This window comes from Carassius gibelio, chromosome B19 (assembly GCF_023724105.1).
Source record: "Carassius gibelio isolate Cgi1373 ecotype wild population from Czech Republic chromosome B19, carGib1.2-hapl.c, whole genome shotgun sequence".
Taxonomy (NCBI): Eukaryota; Metazoa; Chordata; class Actinopteri; order Cypriniformes; family Cyprinidae; genus Carassius; species Carassius gibelio.
Window position 1 is genome coordinate 28334085 of NC_068414.1, and position 15180 is coordinate 28349264.

General features: G+C 43.9%; 1 protein-coding gene across 3 annotated transcripts in view; it reads right to left on the reverse strand.

Annotated features, from left to right (window-relative positions):
* Positions 1-15180, reverse strand: part of LOC127979019 (histone-lysine N-methyltransferase ASH1L) — a 29171-nt gene that overhangs the window by 10893 nt on the left and 3098 nt on the right. For all 3 annotated transcript variants that reach the window (XM_052584113.1, XM_052584115.1, XM_052584116.1), the window contains exons 3-14: positions 12723-13511; positions 7648-12013; positions 5378-6101; positions 4554-4727; positions 4370-4464; positions 3931-4004; positions 3524-3569; positions 3212-3320; positions 2923-3129; positions 1813-1959; positions 676-784; positions 92-253 (exon numbers count right to left, since the gene is read on the reverse strand). In XM_052584113.1, coding sequence (XP_052440073.1) covers positions 92-253; positions 676-784; positions 1813-1959; positions 2923-3129; positions 3212-3320; positions 3524-3569; positions 3931-4004; positions 4370-4464; positions 4554-4727; positions 5378-6101; positions 7648-12013; positions 12723-13298 — 6789 coding nt within the window. In that variant the 5' untranslated portion in view covers positions 13299-13511. The remainder of the gene's footprint in view (positions 1-91; positions 254-675; positions 785-1812; positions 1960-2922; positions 3130-3211; positions 3321-3523; positions 3570-3930; positions 4005-4369; positions 4465-4553; positions 4728-5377; positions 6102-7647; positions 12014-12722; positions 13512-15180) is intronic.

Consider the following 15180-nt stretch of genomic DNA (forward strand, 5'->3'; position numbering starts at 1 on the left):
ACAAAATAATGGTTTTGCATTAGGGAAATGTTGTACTAGCAGCTACTGTAGCAAATAGTAGTGCATCATTACTGAATGAACTGTGTCATACCCGTTTCTTCAGTGAGTGTTTGGACTTGCGTTTCTCTTTCAGTCTCCCCAGCCTCCGGGCTCCGCCCCCCGATCCGCCCCCTTTCCCAGGCAGCCCATTGATTCGCTGGCTCTTGCCGCCAATGATGCCACGGCAACACTCTGAGCCACACTTGCAGACTTGCTGCATAGCAACAAGAGCAGAGAAACATTATCATTTGGCAAGCAAGAGGAAAATGTTAAACATCTACTACAGATCCAATCCACCAGCATATCAAAAACCTGATGTTAAAGTGCTAAAAAAAGGAAAATAAATGTAAACTATCAGAGGTAATAAACCTTGTTAATGTGAAATATTATAACAATAAAAAACAATAAAAGCTTACAAAAATATATATAAATTCTCAAGTCTTCTAAACTCTAGTGGCTGAAATTCTTAAGCGGCTATGAGTGACTGAATCAACACCACCGATCCGGACGAATGAAGTACAAGCATCCGCTACAAAACACAGCTGCATACACACACTGTGGACATGTATGTACATGCTTCAGACAGGCACGTTCCTGACATGGAGGATACGGGTGGCCGCAACTCTTCCAGCGTACCTGTTCTTCGGTGTTGAAGGAGTGGAAGTTGTAGTCGTATGTCAGCTCTGTTCCGCTGTTGATGTCTTTCAAAGCAAACAGACCAACACGGTACACTCCATTCACCGACCTGAAAGACGGACAGACAGACGATTTAAACTCAACTCAACCTTGGTCAAGTTTCTTGACTATTAAATCAGTCTAATAACCCGTTTTCTTGCTCAAGAAACATTCCTTTTTTAATATCAACACTGAACAGTTGTGCTGTTTAACATTTCTGTGGAAACCAGGATACATTTTTTTCAGGACTCTTTTTTGCAACATTGTAGACATCTGCTGTCACTTTTGATCAATTTCCTGTTGAACTGTAGTGTAACCATGTTAAAAGCCTTGTCTGTCTTACTGCTTTAATATAATATTGCATAGCTACGAATGCATATTAATGTTGAGCCTCGAAAGCAAATGAACTCAAGCGACAAAGCATTCTGGGTTTGATATTAAACAAGTAGGTTGAGTTTTACATTATGCAATAAGGTAGAATGAGGCCATTTTGCCACAGATGTGGGTGTGTGGGTGTGTGTGTGCTCTAACAGCTAACCACTGGGCAGCACAGCTGTGTCCCCCACCCTAAAACACAAGCTACAGATAATCGCTCTTCTGTGACAAGATAGATGATCTGCCACCATCCAGCCTACAAGCACTGTTTTTAATGTGTGTATGTGTGTGTGAAAAAGAAAAATGTAGACCGAGCAAGAGATGGAAGAGATTACATTTTTCTGTGTGTGAACACCAACACCTAATGTGTGTGTAATTGTGTTACGTTATCAAGCAGATGTTGGTCACTGACCTGGATCTTGAGTTCACAATCCTGTTGCTAATATATAACCCTTCAGATTTTGACTAATTAAGCTCATTTATGAAACAACAGTTTCAACAGCAGTGACCTCTTCTGCTTTCATTTGTTCAACATGACTATGGTTTATTCATAATACAGCCATTTCTAAAGGATAAAGTCATTGCTCACTCAGTACTTGTGGTCATCCACATCCCCAGTGACTCATCGTTAAAAATGACCTTTCGGAATCAGAACATCAGAAGCTGATGGAATTTTATTAGCGTGCTTCTTCAGTGACTCATCAACGGTTTTGTTTGACTCACCATTTCTGCATCTCACAGTTGGGCTCGCAGCTGTGGTTGACGAAGCGAGCCTCGTTGCCCATGCGGTAGCTGTCGATGACCATGCCGCTGTCCAGGTTCAGACAGTAGTGACCACTGTGGGAGAAGTACTGCTCCATCATGCGACTCCTAAACACAAAACAGACTTGTTGAATGTATGATAATATTCTTTGGAACAGCAGATCAAACGGTCAATCAAGTAAAACTAAACTAAAAGCCTTTCCCAATGTCGCCCTACTCCCTCTCTCTCTCTCCCACTTCGCTTCGTCAACTCTAAACTGTGCTATCATTATGAAGTCAAAAACGAAAATATATATAAAAAATGCTAAAAAAAATGCTGTAAATACGTTTCTTGCACAGACCAATCGTTTCGCTTCATAAGACCGCTTGCAATTAAATTTCATATTTAAAAATCACCAAAGAAATCTGACAATAACTGGATCTTAAATGTTGTTTATTTTGCTCTAATAACGTTATAAAAAGTGTATTATTCAGGCTAGATCAGCCAGTGCGCATGTGCAGTCCTAAGCGCACGTCTCAGAGCGCTGACTGTTTCTGCAGTCACCGGGACTTCTAACATCAGCTGTAGTGATGCACCGACTTTACCGATTAGTGATTGGCTCTTTCATTTAGAAGGCGGAGCTTCTTGCGATTGAACAGCCATATCAAGGGTTGCATTTTTCCCCACGAGTGACACATCTTGGTTATGCTACAGCCTTTGGTTGCTACCCTCTACTTCGAAGTTAGAATGTTTTAAATGTTTATATCTTTGTGCAATTTTGTGCACACTTTTAATTTAAGCTATTACAAATGGTAGTTTAATTTTGCTTTACGTATTTTTTTAAGGTATTGTATTTCCAGCTGTATTAAACATAAGATATGTTCTAATGGTTTGCGATTTTGCTCGGATTTTGTGGCAGTATTCTGCTTACAAAAAATACAAATAGAAAAACATATACACACATTTAATTCCTGAAAAGGTTTAGAAATAGCTTTTGAGTTTCACATTACATTGGAATTGACCAAACTGTTGCATGTTAAAACTAACTGAAGTATGTCTCTACTCTTGCTTAAAGCCAAAATGAGGCTAACCTGAATTCCTGTTCACTGACCACCTCTCCCAAGTACTCGATGATAAATTGGCCGGAGCGTAGAGGCTGCTTGGTTCGAATCCCCCAGCCCTTCCCTTCAGCCCGGAAGCGCTCGAGGCACTGCACCCACTCATGCCTCTGGATACGCTGGTTATCACACTGATCATCACATGGACATGTACTCGGAGAACACTCAGCGAAGATCATCCTGAGGCAGACAGAGATAAGAAAACCATGGGTTCCACAGCTGCACTAATGAGTAAACAGAGGAGAAGGCGTACACCTCTTACCTGTTTAGGCAGTCATCCTGACAGCCCTTCTCACTGTCCTCTTCAGGCGCCCTGCAGTTACAGGTAGTGGCTTCGTACCCAGAAAGAGGTTTCACATCCACATAGACATCTAAGAGGGAAAATATTACATTAGTTTCAAACCTTTGCAAACATACGCATGCAAAACACAAAGTGTACAAGAATGAGAGCAGGTTAGTAAGGAAGGAATCTACAACTCCCGGTCCTGTCAAATCAGTATATTTATGGAAACACAAGCTCTACATAGTTGTTGAGCTTATGGGTAGTGACAAAAACGAATGAAAATTTCCTTACTGGATCTGATCTTCTTGTAAAGAGGCACGTCAGGTCTCTTGTAGAGCTACAAAAGAACAAAGATGTATCCTTTAGTTTATGGATTAAACTGCTTCAAATCATTTTAAAGATATTAAAACATGTTTTCAGAAAATATATCCTGATCTAAGTTTATTTATATTACCAAAATATTTTTCATAAAGGAGCATAAACCTTGCTAGAAAAATGAACTAAATTGAAGATGAAAACTTAATAATAAACTTAATATTATTATCCTGCAAAAAATGTATCTTGTATGTATGTATCTTAATGATGTTTATTGGAAACCAAGACCAAAACAGTGATTAATAAAACGATTTTGAAGCAAAAAACATAAAATGACAAATGCAGCTGTCTACTCGGAGAAAGATGTGGTTTTAAGGAGCTACCTGATCATGTTTCCAAAGCCACAGGATGTCATAAGGCAGCTGGAAATCAACACGTTTCTGTCTCAAGTATTTCCCTGGACAAACACCGAAGACAAATAGCAGTTATTAATTCAATCTCTTTGTCCTTTCACTTGAGGCTGTGCCATTCCAATATTGAATCAACTAATCACCTCATAACTCATAAACCATAACTAATCAGCCTGATTGCCCATGGGGCCATACATAATGAACTGGTTAGAAATGACAAAGAAAGCAGTATACCGGCAAGTCCACAAGCTTACTCGGTGAAATAATAGTTCTTTAAAACTGTTAGGTTGAAAAATGAATCTAAATCAAACGGTCCACCGAACTGCAATTAGATATAGAGCTAAATTAACTGATGCATGTGAAAATCTGCAGATTATTAGAACTACAAGCTATGCTTAAATGAAAAACTCACCAACATGAATGGGGGCAGGAAAAAGGCCATACTCATGTTCACCTGGAGTGTATTCTAACTTCTCCTTCTTTAGCTGTAGCAGCTGACTGCGAGGACTGATAGGGAAATGGAGACAGGTTAAGTTTATTTTATATATGTGAATGTTAGGTAATAAGACGGGCTTGAGGAGTCTGTTCATCCTTACTCATCAGTCTTGTACACATCAGAGTAAAGCCCAGCCTTTTGGAACTTCTTTTTGGGTGGTCTAGCAACTCTCTTCTCCCGCTGACTGGTCACTGATGGGTTTGGGGCTTGTTCCACCGAAGTAGGGCCTGTGCGGTCCGGGGAGGATTGGCCATCAGGTTTTCCCTCCAGAGCGCTGCAAAGAAAAGCAGTAATTTATTATGAGATTAACCCTCGGTTTCAAAGACAAGACTTAAGCCTGGTCCCAGACTAAAATGTAATCCTGAGCTGTTTCAACTGAAAGGAATTTGCACTGACTGATTTTAAAATATATCAGGGCCTTTGTTTTGTCACAAGATGCACACTGGTAATGTTTTTTTAAAGGCATGTTAAATATGTTTTACTCACATGTCCTAACTGAACTATGGCCTAATCCTGGCTTAGTCTAAGCCCTGTCTGTGGAACCGGGCCTAAGACTTTTGTGGTGTTTAATTCAACATTCAATTGATTTGATCATTACAGCAGCATTAAAGGTGTGCAGGAGTATGAAAAGGAAATTTCAGAGAAAATAAATTCGATTTTACAGAAGGTTTTTTTGTCAAGGATATGGAGACAAAGATGTGTTAAGGGAAGAAAACTGGTTGATTTTGATTTCATGTTGATTTTAAACAGGTTTTGGAGATGTCACGCAATGTATCATATAAATTTCAAGCTTGCATGCTGATCTGTGTTCATTCAAAGCTATTACTCCAGTCTTTAGTATCACAAGATACTTCAGAAACTTCATTTCTTCCAAAAGAAATAAAAATCTAAATGTTGAACAGTTACATATTTTGTACGACATACCTGCGAAAACAATGCATTTCCTCCTGTGTCAACCATCCCCTCCCTCCGTCTGTTCTAGCTCTTGCCATCACATCTTCCTCTCTAGCAGCTGGTCGTTCTTCTTCTTCCTCCACCTCTCTTTCCTCCACTGGTTCCTCTTCTTCCTCATCGCCTCCTTCTGTCTCCCTTTCCCAGCGTTTTCTCTTGCCTCCCTTTCTGCGCTGACTCTGTATCACAGACTCAATGACGTCAACCACGGTGTCTCCCTCCCAAAGTCCACTTCCTCTGTGCCTTTCAGGTAAAGGGTGGTTCTCTTGTTCAGATGTCTGTGGTGGAGGCGATGGGGAAGGCGAGGGCAGCGGGTGCTTGCGGGGACGCCCTGGGCCTCGTTTTTTCACCATGTTGTTTCCTGTGCGCGCTTGCCTCTGGAGCTTCTTTGCACGAAGGATCTTGTTGACATGGTGCAGGTTGTTTCTGGGAGGGGGCCGGTGGGAGTGATGTGAAGGGGGGGAGTCACGACAGCATGCAGGCTGGGAGGAGCCCGTGGACGGACTAGCCTGCCGGCTGGAGGGCCGGAGAGCTGTGACGCTTCCGGGCTGGTCGAGAGTGCAGTGAGAAAGGCAAGAGGCAGAGTGTGAGAGGGATAGGGGAGGGTGGTGGTGATGGTGGTGCCGATGATGGGGACCCTCAGAAACCTCAGGAACAATGGACTGGCCAACTCGGTTCTGTGTGCCAGACACATTTCCTGTGATATTAAAACAAAAGGTGGGTTGAGTAGCTGAAAAACTAAACAAATTAGAACAACAATTAACAGAAGTCTCCCCATTGCCCTACATCCCATTCCATGTGTAATGTGTGTAACACAATGCAAAAAAAATCAAAATCAAATAAAAGCTATTGTACACCAAAGAACTGTTAGCAGCATGTATTGCTGAATTGACTTTAAATAACAGAATGGGGAGTTGAGGAGATAAATTGGATTATAAATTGTGTAGAAAAGATACTCATCTCCTAATAGCCAAATTCTGATGTAGATGAAAATAACTGCCTCACAGATTCAGCAAAAAAAAAAAAACAGCTACATGTGTTCATGTGTGCAGGGCCTCCTTAAATGTGTTCCCTCTATCCTCCATTATCCCTTTAATTAACTTACTCTCAGTCTAACTCACTTTTCAACACAGTCTAGTCTATTATGTTCTCTTCATCTTATCTTTCAATCAGTCAAACCCATCCTTCCGTATCATTCTATTTCATTGTATTTTTTCCCCCACAATTTCTCCATGCAAGACGCGTAGTAGTCGGGGTTTAATACTTCTGGTTAGCGCTTTGCTGAAAAAAAATCATAATGACTGCCTTAGCCAGCACATCTATATTCAGAGTCTTAGTCTTATTCTTGTTTTTTATCAGCCCCATTTTTCTCCAGCACTTAATCCTCCTCTTTTACTCTCTCATCAGTTTCTTGCTTTCGCTGCTACAGTGAATTAATGGTGCAGCCATTGACCGTTGGATGACCTCATGTCCTGAGCTCTAATCCTGGATTACATACTACACTTTGTCATCTCACTAGGGACCCTCTATGCATGAGCACATATACACAAACACACTGTCCACCCATCATAGCATGACTGAGAGCCTGTTCTATTATGAAAATTGCTCCATTTCACCTGGTTCAGCACTGTAACATTTGAGCAGGTGTGTGTATGTGTGAGTGTGAAGAAATTTAGCCTGTTTGGAATCCCACAGCTGTTGGGAGTGCAGAAGAATTTATGCTGGAACTAGCCTTTAGTAGACTAGGTATTATACTGTAGGACCTTTAATGACAAGCTGCAACTTCAACCAGTCTCATATCAATCCCTTTAAACAAACCATGCAAAATGTTTTTGATTTGATGGCCTGGCCCTGAAATCTAATTGGAACCCTGATAGGAAGTACTGGAAAAGAATCATAAATTTGTGGCATGCACTGAAGTAAGTGACGTCCAATAAAATTTTAGCACAGAATTATGGAGGACGCTGAGGTAAAACTATATTTGGGGAGTGACTACATTTCACTGCATTAATTTTGCAACCTTCACAATGTCAAACTAAATTTGGGTCACCTCAGGAAGCTCAAGCCCAGATTTGCATTCAGTTGTTTGACAACAATATGTAAAAAAAAAAAAAATGTAAGGACATTATTAAACTGAGCATGGTTGTAATGTAAACTGTAGCCATAGCACAAACATATTGCATGTCTAGTAACCTTCACAATATCAGCATTAGTTATCAGAATATGTAAGATTTCTCACTTACCCATTTCTCTTCTTTCTGCAGATGTGGAACGATCCCTTCTCACCGTCCGATCCAACCGTGAAAGACTAGGGCTCTCTGATGTTCCACCTTTTTTGCTGCGACTCCCTTTGAGGGATGTTCGAGAGAGTGCAGATGTGAACAAGTTGGTGTGGTGGCTGGTCTCTGCCTCCTCAATAGGGGAGGCAGCATCTTCTTCATCACTCTCTGAGCACTCAACTGTATTTTGCATATGTCCTTCAGAGAATACACCAGACCCAGAAAGGGACTGGTTTCTAGAGAGTTTGGAGTAATCAGTTTCAGAACTTCCCATCCTGAACCAGGAGTCAACAGGATGATGCCCCCGGCTCACGCTGCCCAAAGACAGTCGCGAAGGCCCAAGACAAGACATTGAAGCTTCTTTTCGCTTGTACCGTTCTGCAGAAGATGAAGAGGAAGAGGAAGGGGAGTTGGCAGAAGCTGCCTGTTTGTTAGCACTGGAGTCAGCAGAGCCATCTCGGCTGAACCTGCAACGCTGCAGGGACTCTACACTCCCTCGCTCACCTCTTCCGACCCCCAAACCCTCACCTCCTCCACTTCTGCCTCCAATGCTACCTACAACTCCACCAACATCATCACCCTCCTCTTCCCCACAGCGATCACGGTGCTTGTGCCTATGCTTGTGTTTGTGATGCCAGCCAAATGACAGCTCGGATGACACTGCAGGATAGAGTACTGATGAACGACCACCACCTAGATATTCCTGCCTAAGCAGCTTATGTTTCTTCTTGTGAAATTTTGAGGGGTTAAGAAGCAAGTGAGATGGGTGATGATGATGGACATAGGAAGGGGGCGGAGGTGGAGGAAAAGAAGGGGAATGAACATGGTGGGATGGGCCAGAGTGGGGAGCCTGGTGATGGGGGTGGGGGTACAGGGCACTTGCTGGGGTATAACCACGATAGTAGCCAAGTCCCAATGGGGCAGAAGAGTATGGTACACCATAAGAAGGGTGATAAAAACCTCCGCCGGAGAGGGGAAAGCCTAACCCAGGTACAAAAGGTACTTCTGATATAGATTCTCTGAGCTTAGGTGGTCGCCCTCTTTTCTTTTTCAGATCTGGCTTACGGACATAATGAAGTGAATCACATGGGTAGGCTGGGTGGGGTGAATAATATCCACTAAAATTTATTCTGAAGATTGTGGGCAAGAGGTCTCTATGTAGATAGTGATGTGGTGGCGGATTGGTTCCACCTCCAAGGCTGCTGCTGGCTCTGGCACTTCCCATAGCAGATCCACGGCCCGGGCCTGTGGCCCCAGTACCCAGACCCAAACTGCTACCCAAACGAAGTGTAGGTGTGCGATGACCAATTCGTATTTCACTGAGCTGCACACAGATCTCATCCAAATCAGCCAAAAAGTCTGGGTCTTGCCGACGTGACCGCAGCTGCAGATACTTCTTCTTGCGTTTGCGCTTTTGCCTTTTCAGTTTGTCATAACTAGGGCAGCCATGTCCACGGCGTTTGCACTTATGCTTATGCTTCTCTTTATGTCCAACCAAAGCAGGAGATGGGGCAGCTGGGTGTGGTCTTCTTGTATCAGGTGATGCCCTCGCTCCAAGCGGGGAGGGTGTAGGTGAGGGACGTTCCAAGTGAACTGAAGATGAGTGCCTCTTTCTACCTCTCGAAGAAAGCCCCATTCCAGCTCCCAAGGCAGGACCTATGACACCAGGCATTAAGAGTCCACTTGCCATACCCTGCGAGACCCCTACACCAGCTAAGCCACTTGCACTACCAGCCTTTTCCCCACGGTCTGAGGTGCTGTTGTTGTCTGTCCCAATGCCACTGTCACTGGGTACGGTCTCTTCACTGTGTGATTCACTTACTGGGGAAGGTGTGGCCTCCTTCAGCTCACTAAGAGGAGCAGGAGACGTGGGCAATAGTGGCCTTGGAGGAGAAAACTTTTGATAATGGTAGTGCTGCCTGTAGTGGTGGTGGTGATGGTGGTAGCCCCTGCAAGAAGATTTCTTTTGAGATGGGTTTGCTGTGGATGAGGAGGAGCTTGCTACAGTGCGAGCAGAGGGGGCTGAAAAAGTAGGTGGGGGAAAGGAGAATGAGTGGTGGCCCTGATGGGAATGGCTACAGTGTGGGTGGGATGAGAAATGCACTGAGCCAGGCTCAACAAAACTAGCATCACTAATGGGACTCTGGCCCCCACTTGACTGCGAAAGTGATGGAGAAGGGAACACCTCAGACGGAGGCAACTGGTGTTGCTGGTTTTGCAAGGCCTGTGACTGGTGATGATGGTGTGGGGATGAAGTGTTTGGTGATAAGAAAGGTTCAGGGGGTGGCGTGGGGGCACCTGGGGAGGGATTAGCTGATGTTTTTGGCTTACGACCCCTCCTTTTACCCATATATATTGTCCCCTTTTTGCTAACATTTATCTGGGGTCCTAATTTGCCCCCAAATGTAGCAGCAAGTGATGATAAAGGTTTTGTAGCAGCCCCTGCCCCTGGCGCTATGCTGCTTCTGGAGCTTTCCTGCTCAGTCCCTGGTTTTGGCCCAAGCAGTATCTGGCTCAGGAGCCTCTTCCGTTTTACTGTCTTCATTTTATTAATCTTGCCTATAATCGTCTTCATAATGAGCTGCCCGTTGCCTTTATTACGAAAAGGTTTTTCACCAACTGAAGTATCCCCTGACTCAGGAGCAAGTGTTGGGGGCTGGGCCTCTTGTGGAAGGTTTGGTGGCGAGCGCTTGGGTCGCCCTCGCTTTCTTTGCATGAGTTTAGGTGGATTAAAGTCCACTTCAGGGTGCAAAACAGGGGGATCCTGCTCTTCCTTAGATTTGAACAGACTGGAGTAGACTTTTGAGGGTATCAGTTTGTTTGGGGTGCGGCCACGTGCTGGTGCATCTAACCGAGGCATTTTAGACTTGGGCCGTCCCCTCTTCTTGGGTGAAGAATCAAAAAATTCTGAAGCAAAAGGGGACATGCAATTACCAGTGGGAGTCCGTTCCACTGGTTGCCGTATAGGAGATGAGGAGGAAAGCCCTGATGGCATTGGTTTCTGATGGTTAGAAACAGCCTCATGTAAAGTCTTGTGGGTGCGACTCACTGCCTTCGTCCAGCGAGGCCGTCGTCCTCGCCGCTTCTTAAGAGGCTTTGAATCCTGCTCAGTTGGTGATGCAGGAGATAGAGCCCCAGTGTCGTCGCACAGAGGTGGGGGGCTCCTGCTGGCACCAGAAGGGTATGAAGGTGAAATAGTGCATTTGGTGGACTCAGCAGGACTTGGTACCCCACTAACACGACTTTCCTGATTGGGACTACGTTTGACTGGGCTTGAGCTCTTACCACTCTCACTTCGAGGAGCTGGCAAAGAACACCTTTCTTTAGAATCTTGCTTCCCTGGCATTGCTGGTGTTGAGCCCTTACCTAAATCTCTGGCACTGTCCATGTCTTTGTCTCGGTCACGCTCTTTGTCTTTCTCAGTAAACTCCTCTATCTGGGAAGGGCTCGCTCTAGACCGTGAGGCTAGTGAGCCTGGCAAACCCATGTGACAGCCTGTACTTCCTATTCTTTCTAAGGAGGAGGATGAAGAAGAGGAAGATGGTGGTGATGAAAGAGAATTCGTGGAGGAAGAATGAGATGGGCAATGCCCAAGACGAGACTGAGATTTCATTCCATTGGTGGTACTGTTGTCAGTGCTATTACTTGTGGACGTCGTCGTCAAGCGGCTACTGTTTTGAGACAGTGCTGTACTAGTGGTGGTGGTTGTGCTGCTGTTGCTACTGGTGACCCCCTTTGAAAGTCCATCTGATTCATCTTTTCCAGAGGTGCCAGAAAATTTCTCCAGGATACTGTCCTTATTCTTGGACCCATAAGGTCGACCTGGAGGCCGTGATACCGGTGGTGGTGGGGCAAGGTGCACCGCCCTGGAATAGGTGTTTCTATTGGCCATTGCCCGTTCAGGGCGCTGCAGATTAGAAATTAAGGGAGGCGAGCTACTGTGTGCTGGAGCTGGTGACACCTTCCGGGCTTTTGGCTTAGGGCACTTTGAAGGCGGGCATGTAGCTATGAGCTGAGCAAGCTTCTCAGTTACTGTAGGAGTACCCCAGGTAGAAATTCCCCTTTCTTGTTCTTTCTGCCCCTCAGGAAAATTGTACTGAGGAGTTAAGATACCATCTGTTTTGGGGTCCTGTAGTGATGTAGCAGCTGGGGGCATTGTCGGTGGTGATGGGGCAGGAGCAGAGTTGGTTTGTGGAACATGGTTTTTCTTTCCAGAGGAGGGTGATTTGCTTTCTGTCATGGGGCGATGCAGATTAAGGGGTCTCTCTGAAGAAGCAACAGATTTTGCATCAGCTTTTCCCTCAGACTTACAGGCAAGTTTTGGAGGAGCCTATGCACATAAATAGAAGGAAACAATGAAAGTAATTTTACATACCTTTAACTTTAACAGTGTAATATGAAAATCATGGAACACAAAGAAATAATGATGTATTGAAATAATGACGAAAGTGTGACAAAACTCTGCTGTTTCTCACCTAGATTTTCCAAAATAGGCTAATCTAATTTTATGTTTATGCTACTGTTTATTGATTGAACTTTGGAACATTACGACTTGTTTTTTTCCCCTCCAAATCAATAAAACAGCAGAATGATTTTAGGGGGAGATGGGAGGAGAAAGGAAAGATGTGTGTGAAACAGAGGAGGGAAAGAGTTACAGACAAATAGGGTTACAAGTTATTATTGCATAAAATTGAGGCAAAGAAATTTGAAGAAACAAAAAATGACTGAACAGCAATGACTGCCCTGAATCAAACAAAAAAGTGTGGAATGAACAAAAAAATGAAGAAAATTAGTGTTTACGTGACCTAAAGAGAGGAGAGTGAGAAAGAAAATGTGGCAAGATTTGCAAAGCTCGTTTATCTGATGAAACCACATTATCTTAGTGAAAGGAAAGTGGAATAAGAGGGTCGTTTGAGTTTGTCTAGACCTTCAATCATGTCACTATTGGGTTGCATGTTGTGTAACTTCAGCTAGTCTCTTTCTTTATTTACAATGTCTTAGACATCTGAAATGCCATGTGAGAAGTTAAACAACCTTACCCTTTTTGCTGGAGCACTTCCATTCACAGGAGTGACTGGGCTGGTGGAAACAGGAGGAGGAAGAGAAGGTGAGGGAGATGCAGCAGCTGAAGCGTTAGAAGATAGAGGTGCTCCCCGGCTGACAGAGGGGCTTTTCTCTCCTTCTTTTCCACAACTTGGGCTAGAAGTGTGGCTGTTCCCATCATTGGCTCCGGCCCCACGATTAACACGTGCTCCGCCTCGTCCTCCACTATGCCTTACAGTGGCTCGGAAGGCTGGACGACACACATAGTTCTCCAGTATCTTAGGAGGCTTCTTCATGCGCTTGGCCTGTAGGCCTATCTTGAGCTTGACATTGCCCTCAGAGTAACTGGTTTCTTTGACCGAGAACTGTGTGGGTTGCTGCTGCTGGTCACTAGTCCCACTTTCAGCACCACAAGTTTCACTTTGTGCCCCATCTCTTGGTTTCTCTCGCTTTTTCTTTTCCTCTTCATCATCCTTCTTTCCTCCTACTCCCTCTTTCTCACGTTCTGCTGGAGGGGCATTGGCAGGGAGCGGGGGCGGTGTAGAGGGCCCCCCCTGTGTCCTCTGATCCATTGGTGATTTGGGGAACAAGGGGGGCTTGAGTGGGACAGTATGTTCTCACTCGCAGGTATAAGCAGGTACTGGAGAACTGTGCAGATGTCAAGTAGGAAGAAGGAAGTGGAAATGAGGGAAAGGGGAAGGGGGAAAGCAGAGGTTGGAAAAAAATCCTTGTTGGGTTGAAGCAATGTCGTCCCTTCCCAAGTGCCCAGCCCTCTCACCTTCAAACTGAGGAGATAAAAACAAGAGAGGGGGTGTTACGACCAAAGACAAATTAGCCACACTTCTGAGACAGCCTTAACCTTTAATTTAATTATTAACAGAATGGCTTTGCAAACATGGATCACCACCACAGATACGACTTTGAATGATCTAACTAAGGACACAGAAAGACTAGTCACTAATATCCAAACTATACCGAGACTTTTGATTATGGATTGTTCCAAATGATACACTAAGAATTATGTTTTTGCGGCAATTAATTATTTATACATTTTTTACAACTACACTGATAAACATTGTGTTCTGATAAACAAATATGATCACGTGCACAATTTTACAAGAATAATGCTTTAAAAAACAACAACAAAAACATGTAAAATCATCTAAACACATTTTACCAGATAAAAATCAAACAATTTGACAAAAAGCAAACTTTAGATTTTTGCCCGGCCGTTCTATCGGGCTCGGCACTTTAATCAGTAGAATAATTCAATGTGCCAATGTATCTGTTTACCTTTTCATCAAAACTGGAGATAAGGTTTTCATGTGGTAGCTATGTATGATAACACAGATTTTTGATAGTTATCAGCATTTTGTTGTACATGTAAACACTCAATGTTTCATGTCAAGGTGGCGTATCAACCACTTTTACACTACTTTTTTGGAGTCCAGCCCCAGTCCCATTTGTTTTTTTGTTTTGTTTTTTTTACAATCACTTTTCTTACAAATTGACCTGGTTTTTAAAATACAGAGAACAAAAACATTTTTGGAATGCACAAAAAAAGTACTGGGGGCTTGACAAAAGTAACCTTATGCCCCTTACACCCCTCCAAAACAAAAGGCCACTGAGTAATTTAGTACTGCACCGACCACAGGTGCTTTCTGAGGGTCAAGTCATTGAGAGGCGAGTCCAAGCAGTGACCTCAGCAATAAAGGGCCCTCTGGGAGACAGAGGATCCAGTCACCTTACTGAGCCCTTTTACGACTGCCAATCAGAAAAGCGCAGAGTGAATGAAAGACAAGGAAAGAAAAGGAAAAACAGAGGGTAGAGCAACAGAAGTGGACAGTTTCTTTATTTCCTGCTGAGAGCCAAGGTTTACAGATTACACAAGTCTATTAAGAACGCCTAGGTCATTGGAATGCTACACGAACGGTTACGGCCGTTTAGTGCTCGGCACGAGAAAAAGCTCCAAGAGCCATTTTACGGAGTGTTGTTTCATTAGTGGTGGTCTTTTATATTGAAAAAGTCGTTTTCTGTGTAATCACCACAACTATAAACCGCGCTCCAGAACTTGGAGTCCTGCCTTCCTTCTCTCTACTCCCACTTCTCACTGTTTACTATAATTACTCACCCCATTTCACTTAAACACGCCCTTTCTCTGCCATTCGCCCTTTCCCGTTTCACACATGGCCATCCAAAAAAAAAAAAGAAAAATCACACCTCTCTTGTTCTCTGCCCGACCTACCCTTTCACCTCGTTCTGTCACTCTCTTCGTCCTCTCACTCATTCAGTCTCCCTCTAACACTCACTTGGAAATCTAACAGTACAGCGGTCAAACTAGAGTCGTTGTGCTCCTGCTAATCGAAAACACATTACCCCAGCGCACCCTCCCTATGTCTTTTTTCCTTGGTCCGTCCCTCCCCTAGTGACAATCATTCCCCTATTTCCTCAGCG